Raw genomic sequence first — 22,817 nt, forward strand, 5'->3', positions numbered from 1 at the left:
ACTAATAGTTGCCTTAATGACAACAGAAAAATAATAGGCAAGCAGGTCAAAATGATTTATCAAAAGATGCCAACTGAAGGTTAATCCTTTGTGTTCAATAATTTAGACTATGGGGGCATATTCTAAAAATAATAATAAACTAAGGTTCTCCCTAGATGATACAGATTTACAAGATATTTTGGGGATAAATGGTTAAGAGGTAAATAACACAATCCTCCCTTAGAATCAAAAAAAGTCAATTATATTGTAGTTGCTAAAGATTTACAAAATAATCAAAAGCATGTGAGAAACTCTTACAAACTGGATTTTCTTTAGCTAAGTTTACATCAAATGCATTGGTAATACTATTACATATATACAAAATATCACATAACTGGGCTTTGCTATCATTTGCTATTTTAGGACTATATATACACCACCATTACAAAACATTGTATTTCCAAACACAGAAAGATATGAGAAGGTTTAGAAAACAATGATTTGAGAGAGTTGCATAGGGAATCACAGGACTCCAATGAAGTTTTCAACTCTTTGTATTTAGTTCACTCTCTTAAAATATCATTAATAAAGTTTGTTCATTTAGTCTATTTTGGTTTTTTTTAGATTTTTTTCACTTGTTTACTGAGATAATCCAAGTAAATTAATGATATGAATTGAGAATTTCCTGAGGAAAATAAATACATTCAGTGCCTCTACAGTTTAACTGGGTATAATTGAATAACTCTGGTTCACATCAGGACAACAGTACATGTCAAAGTTATAATAGTTTTAGAAAGAATTAAGAAGGCATTTTATATTTCAAGGTTTTATTAGGAACTTATTCATTTGCAGTAACTTTGAGAGAATGTGCAGCAATGTAGAGCAGCAATAATTGTAAGTCTCTTTTTTTTGCATGTGAATTCCAAAGTTCCTAGATTCTGTAGTCTATACTACATACATTACTGAATTCTTTAAATTATGCTGATAATATGAAATCAACATAGCAAAATCTTGGGTTTGTTTTTTTTTTTTTTTTCCTTTTCCAAAAGCTAGGATTGGGACAATCTATAAAGTACGACTATCAATTATAAATGAAGCTAAATATATACATAGTTTCTTTTTTTTTCCCCTTTTCAATTGCCTTTACCACAGGGAAGCACAAATGAGGTAAGTAAATTTTTCTTTTAAAAGATTCTCTTTAATAAATATACATAATAATATTCTCTCTGCAGCTATATTGCTACTAAAATACATCTTGAAGAAAAAATGCTTTGACATCTTTTTAAGACAGTTTTCCCTTCATTAATACAGAATGAAGTACTTACATTTGTAGTTTGTTTTGTCCAACACTTAATTGTGAATGCATATAAAATTGCATTTTGTATGAATTTTACATTATATGTAACTTATTCTTTTCATTATATTTCAGCAGAAATCTGGCCTGAAATTCAAGTTCTCATAGTTTAGCATGTTTCTGTGGCTGTTTTATTTTTCAGTGATTATGCATTTTCAGAATTCCTAGGTTTTTCTGGTATACTATCTTCTGCTATATTGTTAAATTGTGAGGATAATTATGAGCTTGAAAATTAAAGACCATTGGAGGAAAAATTAACCTAAAATGCAATATAAAATATAAATCATTTGTAATAATACTACTTATTTGAGTTATAGAGACAATCTTTATCAATACATTCTATAACTTTTTTGATATTCCTCAGCTCTGATCAATTAATCAGGGTTTTATAAATCTAATTTTACCTTTCTGTACACTTCCGAGTAAAGAATTTGACTCAAAGTTTGACTCAAAAATTAACTTGGAGAAAGTGGACTTCTCTAGTCTCATTTCTTTTAGAAAGTCAAAGTGGTCCATGACTTAGAGGTTCATCATTCTCTCCTAAATTTTAATTGTTCATTTATGAAGTTGTTTGTGCCTTAGCACTGATACGAACTTTAATTTAATATCTGCAGTACAATCAATAAAAAAAGTCTTAATTTAGGCAAACCCATTCAATAAGCATTTATTGTTCTGTTAAGCACTGTTAAGCACTGGACAAAAACAAAAATCAAGGAATATCTCAAAGAGTTTATATACTCTTGAGGGCAAAAAACATACATAAAAGCAAATAAATAGAAAATGTATGCCAACTAAAGAAGAAAATAATGTCATGAGAAATACTAAAGACTAGAAATATCAGGTTTCTTTGTGAAGTCATTAAAATGAACCCTGAAGCAAATTAGTTGTTCCAAGAGGCAAAGGGAAGAAAAGAAAGTATATACCTAGTTTTTTTCAGGTGGTATTTTCAATTGAAATTTGTATTTCCAGAGTTTAACATGGTGAAGCACAAAGAAAGTAGTTAATAAATGCTTGCCAACTGAAAAAATGAAAACAACAATAAAAGACATCAAAATTCAGATTAAATACAAGGACCAATTTGGTAGATACATCATTTTTCTAAGAAAATAGTGCTATAGAACACAATATTCAACATTTTGTGATGTAGTCATCATAGCATTGTTTTACTTAACTGATTTTGTTAAAAGCAAAGGAGATTACTGTTGTATTTTTAAAAAGCATCAATTTTAAAAAATGGGGAAGGCACATAGATAACAAATCAAAATTATACTGACTGAATCCACTACAAATTTACATAATGTGACCTCAAATGGGCCTTCACTAATTTCATTCCTTTTATACATCATCTCTCTTACATTTACATATACACTTACAATTTTTCCAAACATATTCAATCTCTTCTCAAATTTCTCATAGCTCCTCCAGACCCAAATTTCAGCTGAGGCACTTGACATATTTCTTTAAAAAAAAAAAAAAAAAGAAAAGAAAAGAAAGAAACCAAGACTTCACTCATAATTCTCTCTTATCTCATGTCATTCCACCATCATGACTTTTGCTCTTTTCACCTCGAGTTGTTTTGTTGTTGTTGTTGTTTGGTTTTTGGATTTTTTTGCCAAGGCAAAATACTCCTCTATTTGTACATTTGAATCTTCAGTCTTTTCTATCAGATTGAAGCCATTTGCTGACAGCTCCTTCTTATCCCCTCCCTATATTAATATCACCTAGATACTTTCTGCCACCAACTCATTCAAGCTTATTTCACATCAAAAGTGATCTGTTCTTGACAAAGCTAACCCTTCTACATTCATATAAGTGATCATTTTCTCCAGAAGATTGTTCCCTTATCATCCATACCTTCTCAAATCCCTCAGTACTCTTCCCATCAACCCCAATGTTCCCAACAACCTTGTTTCATTTTTCACTCAAAAAAAATGAGATCATTCACAGAGAGCTTCTTTTCCACTCAATTCATATCACTAAGGTGTTTTTTATTACTCTCTTCTTCACCCTAATCTCACATGAAGGTAGGTAACTCTTCTTGCCAAGGCAAACTCCTCAAGAAGTACAAGTAATTTCATTCCATCCCATCTCCTCCAATAGATTTCTGCTCCTCCCAATTAACTTGTTTTTTATCTTTACTCTGTCCTTTCCTACTGTCTCCTCCTGCCCTCAAACATGCCCACGTCTCCCCCCATCCTGAAAAAGCCTTCACTTTGATCCATCCTGCTCTCATCATATATCTCCCTTCTCTTTTGTGCAAGAATAAACTATTAATAGTTATTGTTATGCTGAGTCCACGATTAAATTTTATTTTTTCCTTACTCTCTAAACTCTATTGTCTAACTTCTCATCATTTACATAAAAACTTTCCCCAAAGTTACTAATGATCTCTTTAAGCTTTCATGACACTACTCAAGCCTAGTTGTCCTTCTAATTGCTCCTTCTCTGTCTCCTTTTCTGGATCTTCAGCCAGGTCTGGCCATTAATGGTGATGGTTCCCCAGAGCTCAGTGCTGAGCCCTCCTCTTTTCTCCCTCTGTCCTGTGTCATTTAATGATTTCATCAGCTTGTGTGGCTCAGAGAGGTGAGTGACCATCATATAATAAAAAAAGCTGGAGATATCTCTAGGAGCAAAATAAAAGTTTATTATTCATTCTCCCAAGAAGCAGGTGTCCCTCCAGCCAAGCAAGCAATTGAAGGGAGAAGGCACTTTTGGAAACATGTCAGAAGTTTAAATAGTCCCTAACCCAAAAACAACTCCTACCACCCACTTTCATTCTCATTGGCTGAGGGTCTTACATTCTAAAGGCGGGAACTCCCCAGATAATTGAATTTTGGCCAAAAAGTACATAGCTGCCCATATTTGATTGAGGTAGGAAGGAAATGTCATGGAAGAATAGCAGGAAGGAGAAGTAGGTCTGTCCTTGGGTCAATGCCCAAGGACTACCTTCAGGCCCACTCCAACTCTGGGGTAGATGAAGCCTTATTAGATTTTTCACAACTGTCTTTTAGAGATCTCACTTCATCTTGTTCAAGCTCATATGGATTCAAATATGGCCTCTATGCTGATTCTTCTTAAATCTACTTAGATGGCACTAACTTAATCTCCAGATTTGTATCTCCAAATTGCCTAGTAAAGATCTCAATCTAGATATGGTACTATACACAGCTTAAATTCAACATGTCCAAAATTGAACTCATTATCTTTCTTCTTAAACCATCCCTTCTTACTGGAAAATGAATGGATGCCCATCAACTGGAGAATGGTTGGGTAAATTATGATATATGAATGTTATGGAATATTATTGCTCTGTAAGAAATGACCAGCAGGATGAATTCAGAAAGGCTTGGAGAGACTTGCATGAACTGATGCTGAGTGAAATGAGCAGAACCAGGAGATCATTATATACTTCAACAACAATATTGTATGAGGATGTATTCCGATTGAAGTGGATATCTAATTCAGTTTCAGTTGATCAATGATGGACAGAAACAGCTACACCTAGAGAAGGAACACTGGGAATTGAGTGTAAAATGTTCACACTATTGTCTTTCTACCCAGGTATAAACCTTTGGAATCCAATTCTTACCATGCAACAAGAAATTTGGTTTTACACACATATATTTTATCTAGGATATACTGTAAACACATTTAATATGTATGGGATTGCCTGCCATCTAGGGGAGAAAGTAGAGAGAGGGAGGGGAAAATTTGGAAAAGTAAATACAAGGGATAATGTTGTATTAAAAAAAAAATTATCCATGCATATGTACTGTCAAAAAAATTATAATTATAAAATTAACAAATTATTTTTTTAAAAAAAATCCCTTCTTCTTAACTTCCTTATTCTTGTATAGGACCTTCAAATCATCCTTCAAATTACCCAGACTCACCAACCTAAATGTCATTCTTGACTCTTTACTCTCCCCTCCTAAAAGCAATCTGTTGCAAGTAAACTTGAATCTAGCTGCCTAACATTTCTCAAATGTGCCAATGATTCTCGTCATTTCATGCCTGCACTATTATGATAACTTGTTTAGTCTCCCTATCTTAAACCTCTTTTTATTCCTATTCTATCTTCCACTCAGCTGCCAAATTAATCTTTCTAAAGCATGTAAAACCATGTTTATCTGTCCATCTGCTTCTGCCTCTGTCTCTCTCACATATACTCACATACATACACACACACATATACACTTTCAGTATGTATGTTTATTTTCTATATATTGCAATTTTCCTAAAGTTATTTCAACTAGGTTTTTAGTAGATTCTCTAGAATTCCCTAAATTTTACATCACATAAGCAGCAAAGAATGACAGTTGCCCATTCTAATTCCTTTAATTTCTTTTTTCTGAATGATAGTAAAAATGGGCATTCTTGCTTCACCTGGACTTTATTGGGAAGGCTTCTGACTTACCCCCGTTAGAAATAATGCTTGCTAATGATTTTAGATAAATACTACTTATTTTAAGAAAGCTCCATTCATTTTTGTGATTTTTTAATAGGAATGCATATTGTATTTTATCTAAACATTTTTCTGCTTTGAGATAATCCTATGATTTATGCTGTTTTTGTTACTGATGTGGTCTATTATGCTAATTGTTTTCTAATAATGAACTAGTCCTGCATCCTAATATAAATCTCATTTGGTCCTACTGTATGATATTTGTGATATTGTTGTAGATCTTTGTTAGTATTTTATTTAAAATGTTTGCATCAATATTCATTAAGAAAATTGATCAATAGCTTTTTTTGTTGTTGTTTTTACTCCTCCTGGTTTAGGCATCAAAACCGTATTTGTGGTAAAAGAAATTTAATCGGACTCTTTCTTTACCTATTTTCCCTAATAGCTTATTTAGTTTTGAAATTGCATTTGTGAATCTACCTGGTCCTTGTGGTTTTTTCTAATGTAGCTTGTTCAATTTCTTTTTCCAAGATAAGGTTATCTAGATATTCTATTAGATCTTTTGTTAACCTGGGCAATTTATATTTTTGTAGATATTTATCCATTTTGTTTTGTTTACCAGCAAACAATTAGGCAAAACAGTTCCTAATAAGTGCTTTAATTTCATCTTCATTAGTAGTGAACTAAACTTTTTCTTTTCATTTCATTCATAGACATAATTTGGTTTTCTTCTTTCTTTTTAAAATAAATGAATAGTCTATTTTATTGGGTATTTTTTTCCATAAAACCAGCTTCTAGCTTTATTTCAATGGTTCCCTTACTTTCAATTTTATTAATTTCTCTTTTGATTTTAAGGAGTTCCAATTTAGTATTTAGTTGCAAATTTTTCATTTGTTCTTTCTCTAGTTTTTCTTTGTATCATACCCTTTGATCTGGTTTTTTTTTCCTCTATTTTATTGATGTGAGCATTTGAAGATGTAAATTTCCTCTAAATACTATTTTGGCTGCATCCCACAAATATCTATATGTTGTCTCATTGTAATCATTCTCTTTAATTATTCATTGTTTCTATGATTTGTTCTTTGACCCACTCATTTTTTAGAATTAGACTGGTTTCCAATTAATTTTTCATCAATATTTTTATGGCTACTTATTGATTATAATTTCATGGCATTATGTTCTGAAAAGGACACATTTAACATTTCTTCTTTTCTGCATTGCATCTGCAAAACATTGTCTATTTTTTTGTAGGTGCCATGTATCACTGAAAAAAAAAGATATATTCCTTTCTATTCCCATTCCATTTTCTCTAGAGATCTATCATATTTAACTTTTCTAAAGTTCTCTTCATCTCCTTAACTTCTTTCTTATTTTAGTAAGTTAGATTTATCTAGTTCTGAGAGGAAAGCTTATAGGTGAATTCATCCTAATCACATTCACAGTTATAATTACAGTGTATATCTCTGTATCCTGCTTTTTTCCTCTTTTTCTCTCTTCTTTCAGTCTATCCCACCTCTAAAGCATTTTGCTTCTGACTAATACCTCCCCCAATTCTTTCTCTTTTCTATCAAATTCCCTCTTGCTTTTATAGCCTCCTTCCTACTGCTCTATGGGGTAAGAGAATTTTATACCCAACTTTTTGGTGTAATTATGATGACAGTAAAGATTCAGGTGCTACCCATTCCTCACTGTAAAAGCTTTTACACATCTCTCTTATGTGAGATAATATAACACATTCTACCTTTCCTTTTACCCTTCTCTTAGTGACTTTTTTTTCATTATTCCAAATATTTTAATAAGAGTTCTCTGCAAGACATTTAAAACACCAGTTTGTGAGGATAAACTCCATTGGAGAGTGAAAATACAGACCACAAGTAGCCACAGAGCTGAGGAATTTTCTTGATTTTGGGCAGGATCTGAGAGTCTACTGCTTTCTGATCAACCTTGTGCTGCTCTGTAATCTTGTATTTCTCTTTTTCTGTGAGAAAAATCTCTCCTCCTTGGTGTCAAGGTTTGCAGAGCCTCTTCCTCTTGAAGTTGTAAGATGATTTGGAATTTTTACACCAGAAAGGTTAACTATGGTGGAGGTGGCAATGACAAATTTCTGATAGGTCCTTTGCAGAGGAGCATGGTTGATGGTCAGAGGTCCAGTTACGAAAAGCAAGCCACTAGCCAGTGCTTCAGGAAAACCACTCCCTTGCCCTTGTGGCAGCCAGTGAGTGTGATCAGAACGGTGCATGGGGTAATGCAAGATCAAAGTCTCCTCACCTGCTGGCTGAAGAGCTTTTTCTTTTTTTTAAATTAATTTTATAATTATAATTTTTTGACAGTACATATGCATGGGTAATTTTTTTTTTTTACATTATCCCTTGTATTCACTTTTCCAAATTTTCCCCTCCCTCCCTCAACTCCCTCCTTTAGATGACAGGCAATCCATACATATTAAATGTGTTACAGTATATCCTAGATATATCCTAGATACAATATATGTGTGTAAAATCAAATTTCTTATTGCACAGTAAGAATTGGATTCTGAAGGTATAAGTAACCTGGGTAGAAAGACAATAATGTGAACATTTTATACTCCTTTCCCAGTGTTCCTTCTCTGGGTGTAGCTGTTTCTGTCCATCATTAGTCAACTGGAACTGAATTAGATCTTTATGTTGAAGATATCCACTTCAATCAGAATACATCCTCATACAATATTGTTGTTGAAGTGTATAGTGATCTCTTGGTTCTGCTCATTTCACTCAGCATCAGTTCATGTAAGTCTCTCCAAACCTCTCTGTATTCATCCTGCTGGTCATTTCTTACAGAGCAATAATATTCCATAACATTCACATACCATAATTTACCCAACCATTCTCCAGTTGATGGGCATCCATTCATTTTCCAGTTTCCAGCCACTACAAAAAGAGCTGCCACAAACATTTTGGCACATACAGGTCCCTTTCCCTTCTTTAGTATTTCTTTGGGATACAAACCCAGTAGTAGCACTGCTGGATCAAAGGGTTTGCACAGTTTGATAACTTTTTGGGCATAGTTGCAAATTGCTCCCCAGAATGGCTGGATTCTTTCACAACTCCACCAATAATGCATCAGTGTCCCAGTTTTCCCACAGCCCCTCCAACATTCATCATTATTTTTTCCTGTCATCTTAGCCAATCTGACAGATGTGTAGTGGTATCTCAGAATTGTCTTAATTTGCATTTCTCTGATCAGTAGTGATTTGGAACATTTTCATGAGTGGAAATGGTTTCAATTTCATCATATGAAAATTGTCTGTTCATATCCTTCGACCATTTATCAATTGGAGAATGGTTTGATTTCTTATAAATGAGAGTCAGTTCTCTATATATTTTGGAAATGAGGCCTTTATCAGAACCTATAACTATAAATATTTTCCCAATTTGTTACTTCACTTCTAATCTTGTTTGCATTAGTTTTGTTTGTACAAAACCTTTTGAATTTGGTGTAATCAAAATCTATTTTGTGATCAATAATGAGCTCTCTAGTTCTCCTTTGATCATAAATTCCTTCCTCCTCCACAGGTCTGAGAGGTAGACTATTCTCTCTTCCTCTAATCTATTTATGATCTCATTCTTTATGCCTAAATCATGGACCTATCTTGATCTTATCTTGGCATATGGTGTTAAATGTGGGTCCATATTTAATTTCTGCCATACTAATTTCCAGTTTTCCCAAGTTTTTTTCAAATAATGAATTCTCATCCCAAAAGTTGGTATCTTTGGGTTTGTCAAACACTAGATTGCTATAGTTGTGCCCTATTTTGTCCTGTGTACCTAACCTGTTCCACTGATCAATTAGTCTATTTCTTAGCCAATACCAAATGGTTTTGGTGACTGCTGCTTTATAATATAGCTTTAGATCAGGTACAGCTAGGCTGCCGTCACCTCACTTTGTTTTCATTAATCTCCTTGATATTCTCCACCTTTTGTTCTTCCATATGAATTTTGTTGTTATTTTTTCTAGGTCATTAAAATAGTTTCTTGGGAGACTGATTGGTACAGCACTAAATAAATAGATTACTTTAGGGAGTATTGTCATCTCTATTACATTCGTTCGGCATATCCAAGAGTCTTTCCAATTATTTAAATCTGACTTTATTTTTGTGGCAAATGTTTTGTAATTTTACTCATATAATTCCTGACTTTTCTTTGGTAGATGGATTCCCAAATATTTTATATTTTTAACAGTTGTTTTGAATGGAATTTCTCTTTGTTATCTCTTGCTGTTGCATTTTGTTGGTGATGTATAAAAATGCTGAGGATTTATGTGGATTTATTTTGTATCCAGCAACTTTGCTAAAGTTGTGAATTATTTCTAATAACTTTTTATTAGAATCTTTGGGGTTCTCTAAGTATACCATCATATTATCTGCAAAGAATGATAGTTTGATTGGCTGAAGGGCTTTTCGCCATGACTTAGCAGCTTTCTAGGCGCATCCTCAGTAGAGCAATACCTAGGCATTTTGCGAATCTTTACCACACGGGTTCCTCCATTCTTATCGCCACCAACTGGTTTTGAGATAATAGAAGACACCCTCTCTCTCTTTTTCCTTTCAATCCGGGTTTTTGGCACAGCATATTTTCACTTGTACATAGCTCGCCAGGAATATATGAAAGATCTAGAGTATTTACCGAGGGCCAGAACTGGGTTCCTACTGCAATGCTTTCAAGGCTTTTTCATGACCTTTTCAGCTACATCTTCCTTTTTGTTTTTCTTTTCCTTTTTTATTTTCTTTTCCTTTGGTACCTTTGCCAGTTTAACTTTATTGAATCCCTTATGATTTCTCTTTTCTAACTACTTTTTTATGTTTGCCTTATATCTGAAAGTCAAATTTTTCTGTTCAATTCTGGTGCTTTCATCAGTAATGCTTTAAAGTTCTAAATTTCATTAAATATCCATTTTCATTTGCAAGATTATACTCAGTTTTGCCAGAGAAGTAATTCTTGGCTGTAATTCTAGTTCTTGTGCCCTCTGGAATATCATGTTCCAAGCCTTCCACTCCTCACTACATATTGTATGATCCTAATTGTAGTTCCATAATATCTGGTTTGGTTTTTTTTTTTTTTTTTTTTTTTTTTTTTTTGGCTGCTTATAATATTTTCTTCCTAACGTGGAAATTCTGGGATTTTGTTATAAAATTCCAAATATTCAGATATATTTCATTCAGTTTGTCATCAGTGGATTCTTTCCAGTTCTATTTTACCCTCTGGTTTGAGGATATATATACAGTTTTCCTTGATAATTTTTAAAAACATTTTAAAAAATCATTTTGATGGGGTTTTTCTATCATGATTTCATATAGTCCAATAGCTTTTAATTATCTCTCCTTAATCTATCTTCTAGATCGATTGTTCTTCCAATGAATTGTTTCACATTTTGTTCTATTTTTTAAAAATTATTTTGTTTTTGTTTTTATATCTCATGGACTCATTAACTTCTACTCAACCAATTTTAATTTTTAAGGAATTATTTTCTTCAGTGAGCTTTTGTACCTCCATTTTCCATTTAGCTGATTCTGCCTTTTAAGGAGTTCCTCAGTGAATTTTTGTACATCTTTTTTTACATTTGGCCAATTTTACTTTTTAAGGAATTATTTTCTTCAGTGGATGTTGTGGCCTATTTTAGTTCTTACAGTATTTTTTGACACTTTTCTTTTATTATCCTCATTTCTTTTCCCACTTTTTCTTCTACCTCTCATTTAATTTTTTAAACCTTTTTGAGCTCTGAGACCTCTTTGCATACAACTGCTTTAATGTTGTTTCTTCTGAGTTTGTGTTATGATTGTCTCTGTCACCACAGTAATTTTCTATACTTAGGTTCTTTTTTTGTTTACTCATTTCCCAGCCTACTTCTTGACTTTTAACTTCATGTTAAAGTTAGTTTCTGCTAAACTTAGCTAACAGGCTAGATAGGAGAGATCACTGTCCAAAGTTTTAGGGTTTGTTTTGGTTTGGTTTTTATGTGCTATTGTTTTCAATTAGTTTAGATGGTTGTAAGTTTTCAGTTCTTCCAAGGTGGTATTATCTACGAAGCAGTGCAATTACTGCTGTCTTGATCTATCCTGTGATCTGAGTGGCCACAAGCATTCTTCTTTGCCCTGGAACTCTGTCCAGTGTCCGTTTCCCTGTAGCTCCTTTTCATCATGGAACTACAACCCAACAGAGTACTGCATCCAGTGCCAGCAAATCTTCTGACCAATTGCACAACCCCCTTTATCTTCTGTAGGCTGAGCTCCAAAATCCACTGCTATCACTTCAGTGTTGCCCACAGCTTGCTACAGACTTGCAAGAGCAAGTCCTATTCAGGAATGCCCTTCACTTCCACCCAAGTGGGACAGACCTTTCCTGCTGAATTTCTAAATTGTCTTGGGTTGGGAAATTATTTCATTCTATAACACTTTTTTGGTCTGCCACTCCAGAACTAATTTTAAATGTTAATTTAACATTGTTTGGAGGACAACTCTGCCATTCTGGAACTCCAGGAATTTTTTTTGGCCACCTTTATCTTTGGCATGCTCTCCATCCTCATCTCCCAACTTCTTTCAAGTCCCAGCTAAAATCCTACCTTCCATAAAAAGCTTTTCTTTGACTTCTTTTCAATAGTAATTATCTCCAATTTACTCTGTCTACATCTTATTTACATAGTTGTTTTTATGTCGTCTCTTGTGTGCTTCAAATAAAATATTACTTGAAAATATTCTGCTCATTCTGGCACAATATGAATTGAAAATATGGCAACTAAAAATGCTGATATGATCTCATATGATATTGATAATATATTTTACACGAGCTTAAAAGTCTGAATTAATCAAGGTATACAGCATTAGGGAAATGACAGTTCTGCTATACCCTGTCTTGATCGGATCCTTTCCTGGGAATACTGAGTTCCGTCCACTGGGAAAAACATTGGTAAAGCTAGAGACTATCTTAAGGATAACTATTATATATGGTGAAGAATCATCTAAGGATCAGTTGAGATAATTTTTCATATTTAACTTCATGATGAAAACACTCAAAAAAGACATGATTGCTTGATCTAAGGAATAACTTGATTAAGATGCCCCAAAATGGAATATTTAAGACACTAAAGAAGAACAATTTTAAGATGTAATTATGTTTGCCTACTTAAATATTTAATAAAATTAACCATATTTTTCAAGTTTTTCTTTTGTACTTCCAGGCATTATATAAACTGTATAGTGCAGCATCAACCCACAGACATTTGTATCATCATGCTTTTCCTGCATCAAAATCAAATTCTACTGAAGAAGCAAAACAGAAGAAAATGTAATTCACATTTTTAAAATAGGTGCATGGACATTTATTCACTAAGTCATCAGAGTTACCTGCATCCATGTACATATTTTAAAGTATTTAAGATTAAAACAAAAAGTTGAAAATTAACTGCTTCCTTTTTACTTAAGTATTTAATAAGCAAATATAAGCATGGTTTCCCAGTTTTTCTGTAACATATAAGTTATATTAAAATGTATTCTCTTATTTATTAATACATGTGTTCCATTTGAATTTACTAACTAATACTACTGGCTTATAATTAATTTAAATGTATTGCTACAAGTTTCTACATGCTAATTTGATTTCTGAAGAAACAAAATTAAAATCATTCATATACGTATTTGTATAAGCATATTATAGTAATCTAATGTTTGATACATACTATATCATCTTAGATGTACTATAAACTTTAAGTTATTTTGATTACACTTTACATTTGTTGTGTCAAAAAAATTAAAGTTGTTTTTTTTTCTTTTTCGTGATTAAAGTAGTCCTTCTATTTGTCATAAATTAACAAAAAAGAATTTTTCAAACATATTCCAAAATTCCACTGTCTTGTATTTCTTGTTCCTTTTAGAATAACATATAAAATGTATTCCTTATGGGTTTATTCTTTGCCAGGTTATACTATTATTAAAGTTCACTTTCCTGAGAGACTAATTATGTCATTAGAATATTTGAGAGGTTTGAAGAAAGTATGATAAAGGTTGGTTATCACAATTTGTAAAGTACCATTATATTTTTACAAAAACTGGATTTTGTTAAAAAATTTATTTTGTGATTTTTAAGAAATGTAGAAACTTACCATCTAAAGATCAATCGATAAACTAAAACTAAAATAAAATATTAATTTTAATCAGTAATAGTTTAAATACAAACTTGTAAAATAAATATGTTGAAAGGCACAAGTTAAAACTTCCAAAGGAATTGAACATTTAGTACTGGATAAGAATTCTTATAACAGAAATGTGTCCCCTGAGGGAAAGCAAATTATACTCTTATATTGCCTAATTAAAAAAAAAAAAGTTCTAATCCTAACTAGAACAATATGAGTGGGAAAAGAATTTTTAGGATGAGAAAGTTCTTTAAAGTTTTTAGGTCCAACATGTTACTATATGTTGAAGACAGTTGAAAAATACAATAACATCATAATCTTCAATGTCAGTGATATTTCTGATTATTTCAACTTTACTAGTAAATTGAATTACATGAACTCAAGCAAACATACTTAAATTTCATAACACTTTAATTAAGAAGCTTTTCATAAAGTGAAAAACCTATAAGCATTAATGATATTTTCATAACAATATAGAGTTACTATATGGTATTATCAATGCACATAAGTGATAAAACATACTCTGAAAAAAAAAAAACCTTTGAAATTTATTGACTTCTTGGGACTTATAAGAAAATGTCACATGAAATCATTGTAAGTATTGCACTAAACATGATTCTAAACATTTAGACAACTTATGAAAACAATAAAAAATAATTCAGGAGTAGTTATATAACCTAAAAGCTTTATGAAAAATTCTTACAAGACATAAAAATGACAAATAATTTTGAAAATATCTTCTTGCTGAATCCCTGATCTTTAGTTTGATGGCTTAATCAACCTGTCAACATATCAAGATATCAATTTACTATGTTTTGATTAAAAAAAAAAAAAAAAAAAAGACCACAATAATTACATTAAGGTAAATTGTATTTCTGCAGTGTTACTGGTAAAAGTCATGAGCCAAATAGAGCCTTAGAATTCATCTTGTCGAAGCCTATCATTTTACAGATGTGAAAATGAAGTCCATAGAAGTTAAATGACACTCCCAACAGCACAAAGGTAGCAAACTGCTTCAGGACACATAATAGTGTGAGATCCAAGTCCCTCTCCCTCTTATGCTAAAGAATGGTTTTGCAAGTAAATTGAAAACATCTTTAAATAAAGCTTTCTTGAAATTTTTAAAGTTTATCATATGAAAGTTATAAATAACTATCCCATTTTGACATATTTTATACTATTACATAGTAATTGTATTATCCACATCATTTTATTTTAGTACATAGAGCTGTAAATACCTATTATGTAAATATCATAACATTTGTATGTAAACACACACATATGTGTATGTATATCAGATTTGATTTTTCCATTGGTACTTCTCAGCTCTAAGAGATTACCAAATGACGATTTTTGTGTTTAATAATAATTGTTTGGTAGTGATAGTGTTCTTCATTATATATAACTCAATTTATAAAATTCATTTGGCAGTGTCCTAAACAACACAACTTTTAAAAGATAATGTTAGAATCAAGTGAATCAGCACTACCTGGCTCTCAAGGGAATAAGCTACATTTATTTCTTTAATCAAAAAAGGAGTGTTTTGCTATATAAACCAAATATATATAGAATTACATTTAATAGTGCAATATCAACAAAATGAAAGCTGCTTTTCTTAGCCAAAAGTTTTTTTGTTTTTTTTAAGTGAAAACATTTTAAAGTCATTATAAAACTTCACAAATTTTCATTAAAAATTAGCTTAAAAATTTTTGCCATGTTGCTGGGCATACCACTGCTGTCTCTGCTTGCGGTTTTCTAATTCGGTAAGAAGAGCTTCTCTGTATGCTTCATACAATTTAACAATACGTTCCAGTTCCTTCATAAAGAGTAGCTTTAGCATCCCTTGATATGTGTCGAGGTCAGCAAGCTGGAAGAGTTCCCATTTCAGAATATGGTCATATCTGTTTTAAAAACATGTACAGCAATCAATATATATCCCTTAAATTATACAGATTTTTTTATAATATGAATTATTCTGTTTTTCCAACAAAAATTTTTACAAGAATTACTAGCTTAGAAATATTTTCAACAACACAATGTCAACCACAAAAAGAGGGTAACAACTATACTTAGTACTACTTCACTTTGACTTGTTATAGAGAGACATGTTTTCCTCCAAGGAGCTTATATTTTATTGCCCCATCAAGGACAAAAGCAAGCTAACCAGTTAATAAGATATAATATAAAGACAAAAATAAAACAATCCCTACACTTGAGTTTACATTCTAACAGAGGAAAAAAAATGTTCATATACAGAAATAGAGAGAACATATATATAAATATATACAAAATCCCAAAGAAAGCAGAGATTATCCTACAATAGAAAATTAAGGCATAATAAATTACACAATAAGTTAGCAAAAGAATGATGATTTACACAAATAAGTTGACAGTCTTAAGTACAATTAAAAGTTACTACTGAGATGAACAAGTTATTAAAAAAAATTCAACGATATATCAAATAACTAAGTTCATCTATACATCAACCCTGTAAGATAGGTGTTATTATTTCTGTTTTACAGATGATGAAATACAATGAGACAGCCCCAAAAGACCTTAACAAGAATACAATATTAGGAAGAGACTGGTGCAGTAATGTCTCAGAAATTCAGATGCAAGAGTCAGCAAAGTTTCAAAGGAGTCAAACTTATAAGTTCCATGGCAAGAGAAAGGGGAGAAAGGAACTATGAAGTTCAGTGAAAAAGACAGTTCAGTCACATCCTGAGAGTCACCTCATAACGGGAAATAGAGGAAAGAGAAGAACTAGCTCACCTGGACACAATAGAATAGCCCTTCATTTAGCATCCAGACAGCTTAGTTCCAAACTACAAAAGGAAACAAGGCCAAATAATTCTCTCAGAGGAATAGAGCTAGTGTTAGTCACCACATTCAGGAGCAAGCAGGATCTGTCCACACCAAGGGGGAACTGGAACTTGACACAAGCAAAGGCCACCCAACCTAGACACTAGGATAAGGAGATGAGCAAACTTAACACATACTCTAAAGAAATATCTGAAAAATACTAAAGGATTAAATTTCTAAGAGTAACCCCCCACGTCTGAGTAGACTTTCAGAAGGGAAAAAAAATGTCCCCAGACACTAGGATTATAACTGTATTTGAAAGAAATCAAATGAGATGGATCAGTAAAGATCAAACAAGACTTGGCAGCAATTATAATGAAGAGTTGAACTTGAAATATAATGTCTAAAAGGCAAATAAAATTTTACAAGCAAGAATAATTTACTTATCAAAATCTAATGTAATCCTATAGGGGGAAAGAATAGACTTTTACTGAAATAGGGGGGTTACAAGCATTCCCAATGAAAACAAAAGCTAAATACATACATCTGAAGTGACTAGGTGAGAATGAACTGTTAATATGCTAATAAAGGGACATGAATCAAATATCTTTTTAGAATCCTAATATATTTAAGACTCAAAATATGGCAAATATGATAGAGGGCTTAAGTTTGGTTTTCTTCTGGTTTAATGATCTCAGGAAAAGACAGAAATGAAAAGAAAAAGGAATTATACTGGGATAGGAAAGATATAATAGAGGTAAATAAATAGAAGAGTTTTAAATTTGAAGAAAGTAAGGTATGTGCCATGAAAGTCAAGAGGAAGACTAAATGAACATTATTGTATTCTATTTCCAACACATACATACGCACACACATGTCCACATGCACATACTCCAAGATCATAGCACTGAAATACATTAAAAGGGAAGAGAATTGGTACAAAAGAGAAGAAATAGATTATTTCATTTACAGAACACATGTCCTCTTCCATCATCTTCATGTTTGTAAAAAGAAAGGTGAGAACAAAGAGGGAAAAAATTAAGACAGAATGAAAGGAAATACACAATTGCCAATCACAAAATGGAAAAGAGCAGAATGCATTGGAAAACACTAACAATATGCTGACCCTTGAAAGATAAAGGTAGCAATGATGATTTCATAAGAAGCTACAGTAAAGAAATAAGCAGGAAAGTATTACTGCTTACAGGAACCACAGATAAATCAAGAGCAATACTTAATAGTTATTAAATAACAAAATGCCTAATTAAGAATAGGCAACAGAAAAATAGAAAAAGTTAATCAATTTGCAGGAGTAATACTATAAGAGAAGAAGACCTCAATGAACTTCTTTCCAACCTAAATAAACACAAAAGATGGTATGGACTTGAACAGAATTTAAGAATAATAAGACATGCTAAATCCTTGGTATTAATGAACAGAAATTTAAAGTAGTTCATTAACTCAGTTATGCATGAAAGCTTTACAAAAATTAATCATGTATTACAGCATAAAGAATTCATCAAAAATTCAGAAAAATAAAAATACTAAATGAATTTAACAAACACCAATCAAATTACATTTAATAAAAGGCCTTTGAAGAAAAAGTTCAAAAGTAACCAAGGAGTAAACAAGTAATAACTTTTGATTTTCAAAATATATGCAAAGAGTTTAACACTCACCCTTATAAAACTTTTTGTTTCAAATTTTTCTCTCTCCCTTCCCCCCACCTCTCCCCTGAACAATATATATATACTCCAATATAATCCAATATATGTTAAACATATAACAACATAATTCTAAAAAAACTGGTAAGTCAAGAAATATATCAAAGAAACAATAGATGTCATCAAAGAAAATGACAATAATGAGAAAATATACCAAAGCCTATGAGTAAATCAGTTCTTAGGAAAAAATTAATAACATGTAATGCTTTTATCAACAAAACAAAGAACAAATCAATAAACTAGGCAATTTTTAAAAATTTATACAAATAAAGAATCCAAAGTAAACAATAAAGTAGAAATTCTAAAATTTATAGGGGACATTAATAAATTTTAATGGATTAATAAACCAGCATCAATCTGAAAAAAAAAAAAACTAATAGTCACATGATTTTAGAAGAAAGGAAAACATTTAATACAAAAAAAATGAGAGGGAAAGGAGATTTTATAAAAATTAAAAAGGAAATAAAGGAAATTATCAGAAATTCTTTTGCCCAATTATGTTAATAAAATTGAAAACAAGAGTTTGTGGATAAATACTTTAAAATATAATATATAATATGTATATATATATAAAAGAAATACACTATTGAAACATTATAATATTTTTAAAAATAAATTGAACCCTCAAGGGATGAAAACACTTCAGAACCATATGAACTTAAATGTGAATTCTATAACAAATTCAAAGAACAATTAATTCCAATATTATTGGAACTGTCTGCAATAATAAGTCAATGGTAAAAATACAGTCTTGATACTGGACACAGATACAAAAAAAATTAAACAAAATATTAGTAAAGTGACTAAACAATATATTGGACTATCTAACCAAACTGAAGTTGAATTTATGCCAGAAATATTGGACTAATTCAATCTATGACTATAAATATAATAAAGTATATTAAGTATATCAATAATAAAAATATCATTATATAAATGAATACTAAAAAGGCTTTTGAAAAAGTCCAACATCCACTACAATTAAAAAAAAAAAAAGAAGTTTAAGAAATAGACTTTTCCTCAATATCTTACTAAAACTAAGAATGAACATTATATGTGATGGAGATAAGGTAAAGATGTTTCCAACAAAATAAAGGATAAAGGAAAGATAGCCATTACTGCCACTTCAATTTAACACAATATTAGAAAGTCTAACTAAAGCAATAAGTTTTCTTGAACTATAGGGAGGAAAGCATTAGGGAGGATTAAATAAAATTATTCTTTTTTAAAGTCATTATGATGAGTTAGATAGAAAACCTTAAAGAGTTAACTAAGCATTAGTTTAAACAATAAGTTTGGTAAAACTGAAGGACTTAATATGAATCCTTAAAATAATCATTCTTATATATTATTAATAAAACCAAAAGAAAAGAAAGAACATGAAACTACAGTGAAAACAACTATAAAAGGTACAATATATTGGGGAGTTTAGCTACCAAGATATTTAGGAACTATACAATTATAAAATATTCTGTACACAAATATAGAAGGATCTAAATGAGAAAAAGGCAGAATGAGCCATTATAATAAAATTATAGTAAAATTAAAATTATAATAAAAATGGCAATGCAATATAAATTAATATAATATAAATTATTCAGTAATTATTCAGTGATATATTCAGCAATATTCAGTTATATACTATCAAGGATTATTATTATTGCTGATAATAATAAAATTCATTTAAAGGAACAAAAAGCCAAAAATCTTAAGAGTAAAAAGTGAATAAAGTTGAAAGAAAGGTGATCTACAAATACCAGACCTCTAACTATTCTATAATATCTCTAACTGTACTAAAAATCATAACAAAACAATAAAAATTAGATAAAAAAAAGAAAGAAAAGGACTGAGGGAGAAAGCAAAGAAGACAGAGACAGACACAAACATGGAGATCCAATAGTATAATAGATTAAGTATTCAACAGAGAAGTGAATGAATAGAGTAACATCAAATTTAATACATTCGAAAGATCTCAGATACTAAGATAAGAACTCACTAGTAGGGGCAGCTAGGTGGTGAAATGGATAGAGCACTAGCCCTGAAGTAAGGAAGACCTGAGTTCAAATTTGACCTCAGAAACTTAACACTTCCTACCTGTGTGACCAGTCACTTAACCCTAATTGCCTCAGCAAAAAAAAAAAAAAAAAAAAAAAAAAGATAAGAACTCTACTGAACAAAAACTGCTGGAAAGTGGTTTGGAAGAAATTGGATCTAAGATCTCACACATTATCAAGATCCATCTTTGTATCTTTATAAAAAATTAAATAAGCAGTTTGGGTTATATATGGTTTTACACAATAAGATAGGAATCTAATTAGGGCCAATTCTATCCCACCAGAAGCTAACTCAGAAAGGGAACAAAGAAAATTAAAAGAAAAATCATCAAGGAGAGAAGAGAATGACATAATTTTAAGATACAGCCCCAGAGATAAATCCACAATATCAAAAACGGAGGAATTAGAAAGTAGCAATAGAAAAATATAAGGGGAGAAGGACCACTAAAACAAAAAAAGATTTCAGGAGAAAGAAAATTTAGTTAAAAATCTAGAATAAAATCTCAATGTTAAACTTCTATAGAGATTAAACAAGGAAAAGACTAGAATCAGAAGAAAAGATGAGTAATAACATATCTAAAATGTTGCAAACATCTCAAGTAAATACTGCCAAAAATAGGAGAGGATTAAACCAATACTTATAAAACTCATACTCTGATAAGTTCACCAAGAGATCATGAAATCACAGTGTGACATTCCAAAGCAGATTAAGAGTGAAATTGACATTCCTGAGCAAAGTCATTAGCAGGGAACAAATAGAAGAGTTTATGGACTGTGCAAAAGAAATAATTAGTAGGATGTAAAAACGAATTCACTTATAATAAGGTATTCTAAAGAAATCAAAAAGAAAACATTGTGAATAAAAAAAAATAAGGAAAATTAAAATGTGAACATGAAATAAAATGAATATGAAGTAAGGGACAATCAGAAAGATGAGAAATAAAAATATTAAAAGAACATAACTCTCTGTAATAAGGCATACTGATCTCAAAGACTGGATAGAGAAAAAGTGTAAGGATCATAGACCTCCCAGAAAAAGACAGAACACTGGACCTAGATTCAAGAAGACAAGTTCAAATCCAGCCTCAGACCTAGCTGTGTAATATTGAACAAGTCACTTAATAGTTTTCTCTATTGTAAATGGAGTAATAATAGCACCTACCTTCCGGAGTTCTTATGAAGATCAAATGAAAAAATATTTATAAAGTACTCAGCATGGTGCTTGTCACACAGTAGGCATTAAACAAATTCTTAATCTTTTCTGCCAATTTTTCCTCAAAACATAAAAAAGTCAATACAAAAAAAATGGACAGAATTTGTGAATAAAGAAAATAAAGCAACAATCAAAAATTAAAAAAAAAAAGCACAGAACATAAGAAAAGTAAATACAGTACTGAAGAAAAGAAGAAAAAAAGAAAAAAAACTGGACAAAAACATCCATGAAGCTTATGATTTTCTTTGCAAACAACCAAAATAATATACACACAAAAAATGCAACCGAGTATAGGAACTAAGGAAGGCAAGAATAATGGGGGCAAAAAAAGTATCCCAGAAAAAAAAATTTTAAGACATCTAGAGATTAAAATAACAATCACAAGAAAATTATAAATATAAGCATAACAAAATTTAAATAAAAGACCTGCTGGTAGAACAGGCTTTATGTGTGAATTCACAGTTAGTTACTACCTATTTCCCTCCATCCTATTTTTATCCTGTCCCTCCACTAATGTCTATTTTACTTATGACCACTACTTTCCTTTATCTACCCTCCCTTTAGTCAGTACCATTTCCCTTCTGTTAACTTCTTTTCCCTCTTACTTCCCTGTTGAGTAAGACAAATTTCTTTATCCAATTGAGTACATATTCAATTATATGTGTATATATGTATAAATGTCTATTTCCATATCTGTATATTCCTTCTTTGAATCAATTTAGATGAAAGTGAGGTTCAAGTACTGCCCATCCCTTCAACAGTTTTCTCTCCCTTGTATATTTATTTTATATGAGATAATATTCCCCACTCTTCCTCACTTTTCCTTTGTGTACTTCTTTTATATATAATTTCCCAATTCTTCTTCTCTCTTTCCTCACTTTTCTCCAGGCATCCTTCTTTCTAACCACCAGGTGTGTTTGTTTTTTAATACCATCCCAACATAATCAACTCAATCCTATACCCTTCTTCTAATTGCCCTAATAATGATAAAGTCCTTAAGTGATGTGCATCATCTTTCCATCCAGGAATGTAAACAGTCTAACCTCAATGAAAACCTTTTTCTCGTTCATATTTTATCTTTCTATGTTTCTCATGAGACTATAGATCTCTTGTATGAATAGGCAGG

The 22,817-nt window shown here is 31.3% G+C and overlaps 2 protein-coding genes and 1 pseudogene across 9 annotated transcripts in view; 1 reads left to right on the forward strand and 2 right to left on the reverse strand.

Annotated features, from left to right (window-relative positions):
• ATL1 (atlastin GTPase 1) overlaps nucleotides 1-13,543 on the forward strand; it is a 103,134-nt gene extending 89,591 nt beyond the window's left edge. For 2 of the 3 annotated variants that reach the window (XM_074290658.1, XM_074290662.1), the window contains 2 exons: nucleotides 1,132-1,146; nucleotides 12,948-13,543. In XM_074290658.1, coding sequence (XP_074146759.1) covers nucleotides 1,132-1,146; nucleotides 12,948-13,058 — 126 coding nt within the window. In that variant the 3' untranslated portion in view covers nucleotides 13,059-13,543. The remainder of the gene's footprint in view (nucleotides 1-1,131; nucleotides 1,147-12,947) is intronic. The other variant, XM_074290659.1, reaches the window with a different exon arrangement.
• On the reverse strand, nucleotides 1,103-11,266 carry LOC141556170 (large ribosomal subunit protein eL6-like; annotated as a pseudogene).
• Nucleotides 13,544-14,291: 748 nt separating the features above from the next.
• Nucleotides 14,292-22,817, reverse strand: part of SAV1 (salvador family WW domain containing protein 1) — a 51,538-nt gene continuing 43,012 nt past the window's right edge. For all 6 annotated transcript variants that reach the window (XM_074290663.1, XM_074290668.1, XM_074290666.1 and 3 more), the window contains one exon: nucleotides 14,292-15,799. In XM_074290663.1, the coding sequence (XP_074146764.1) occupies nucleotides 15,598-15,799 (202 nt within the window). In that variant the 3' untranslated portion in view covers nucleotides 14,292-15,597. The remainder of the gene's footprint in view (nucleotides 15,800-22,817) is intronic.

The sequence above is a fragment of the Sminthopsis crassicaudata genome, chromosome 2 (genome assembly GCF_048593235.1).
Source record: "Sminthopsis crassicaudata isolate SCR6 chromosome 2, ASM4859323v1, whole genome shotgun sequence".
NCBI classification, from domain to species: domain Eukaryota; kingdom Metazoa; phylum Chordata; class Mammalia; order Dasyuromorphia; family Dasyuridae; genus Sminthopsis; species Sminthopsis crassicaudata.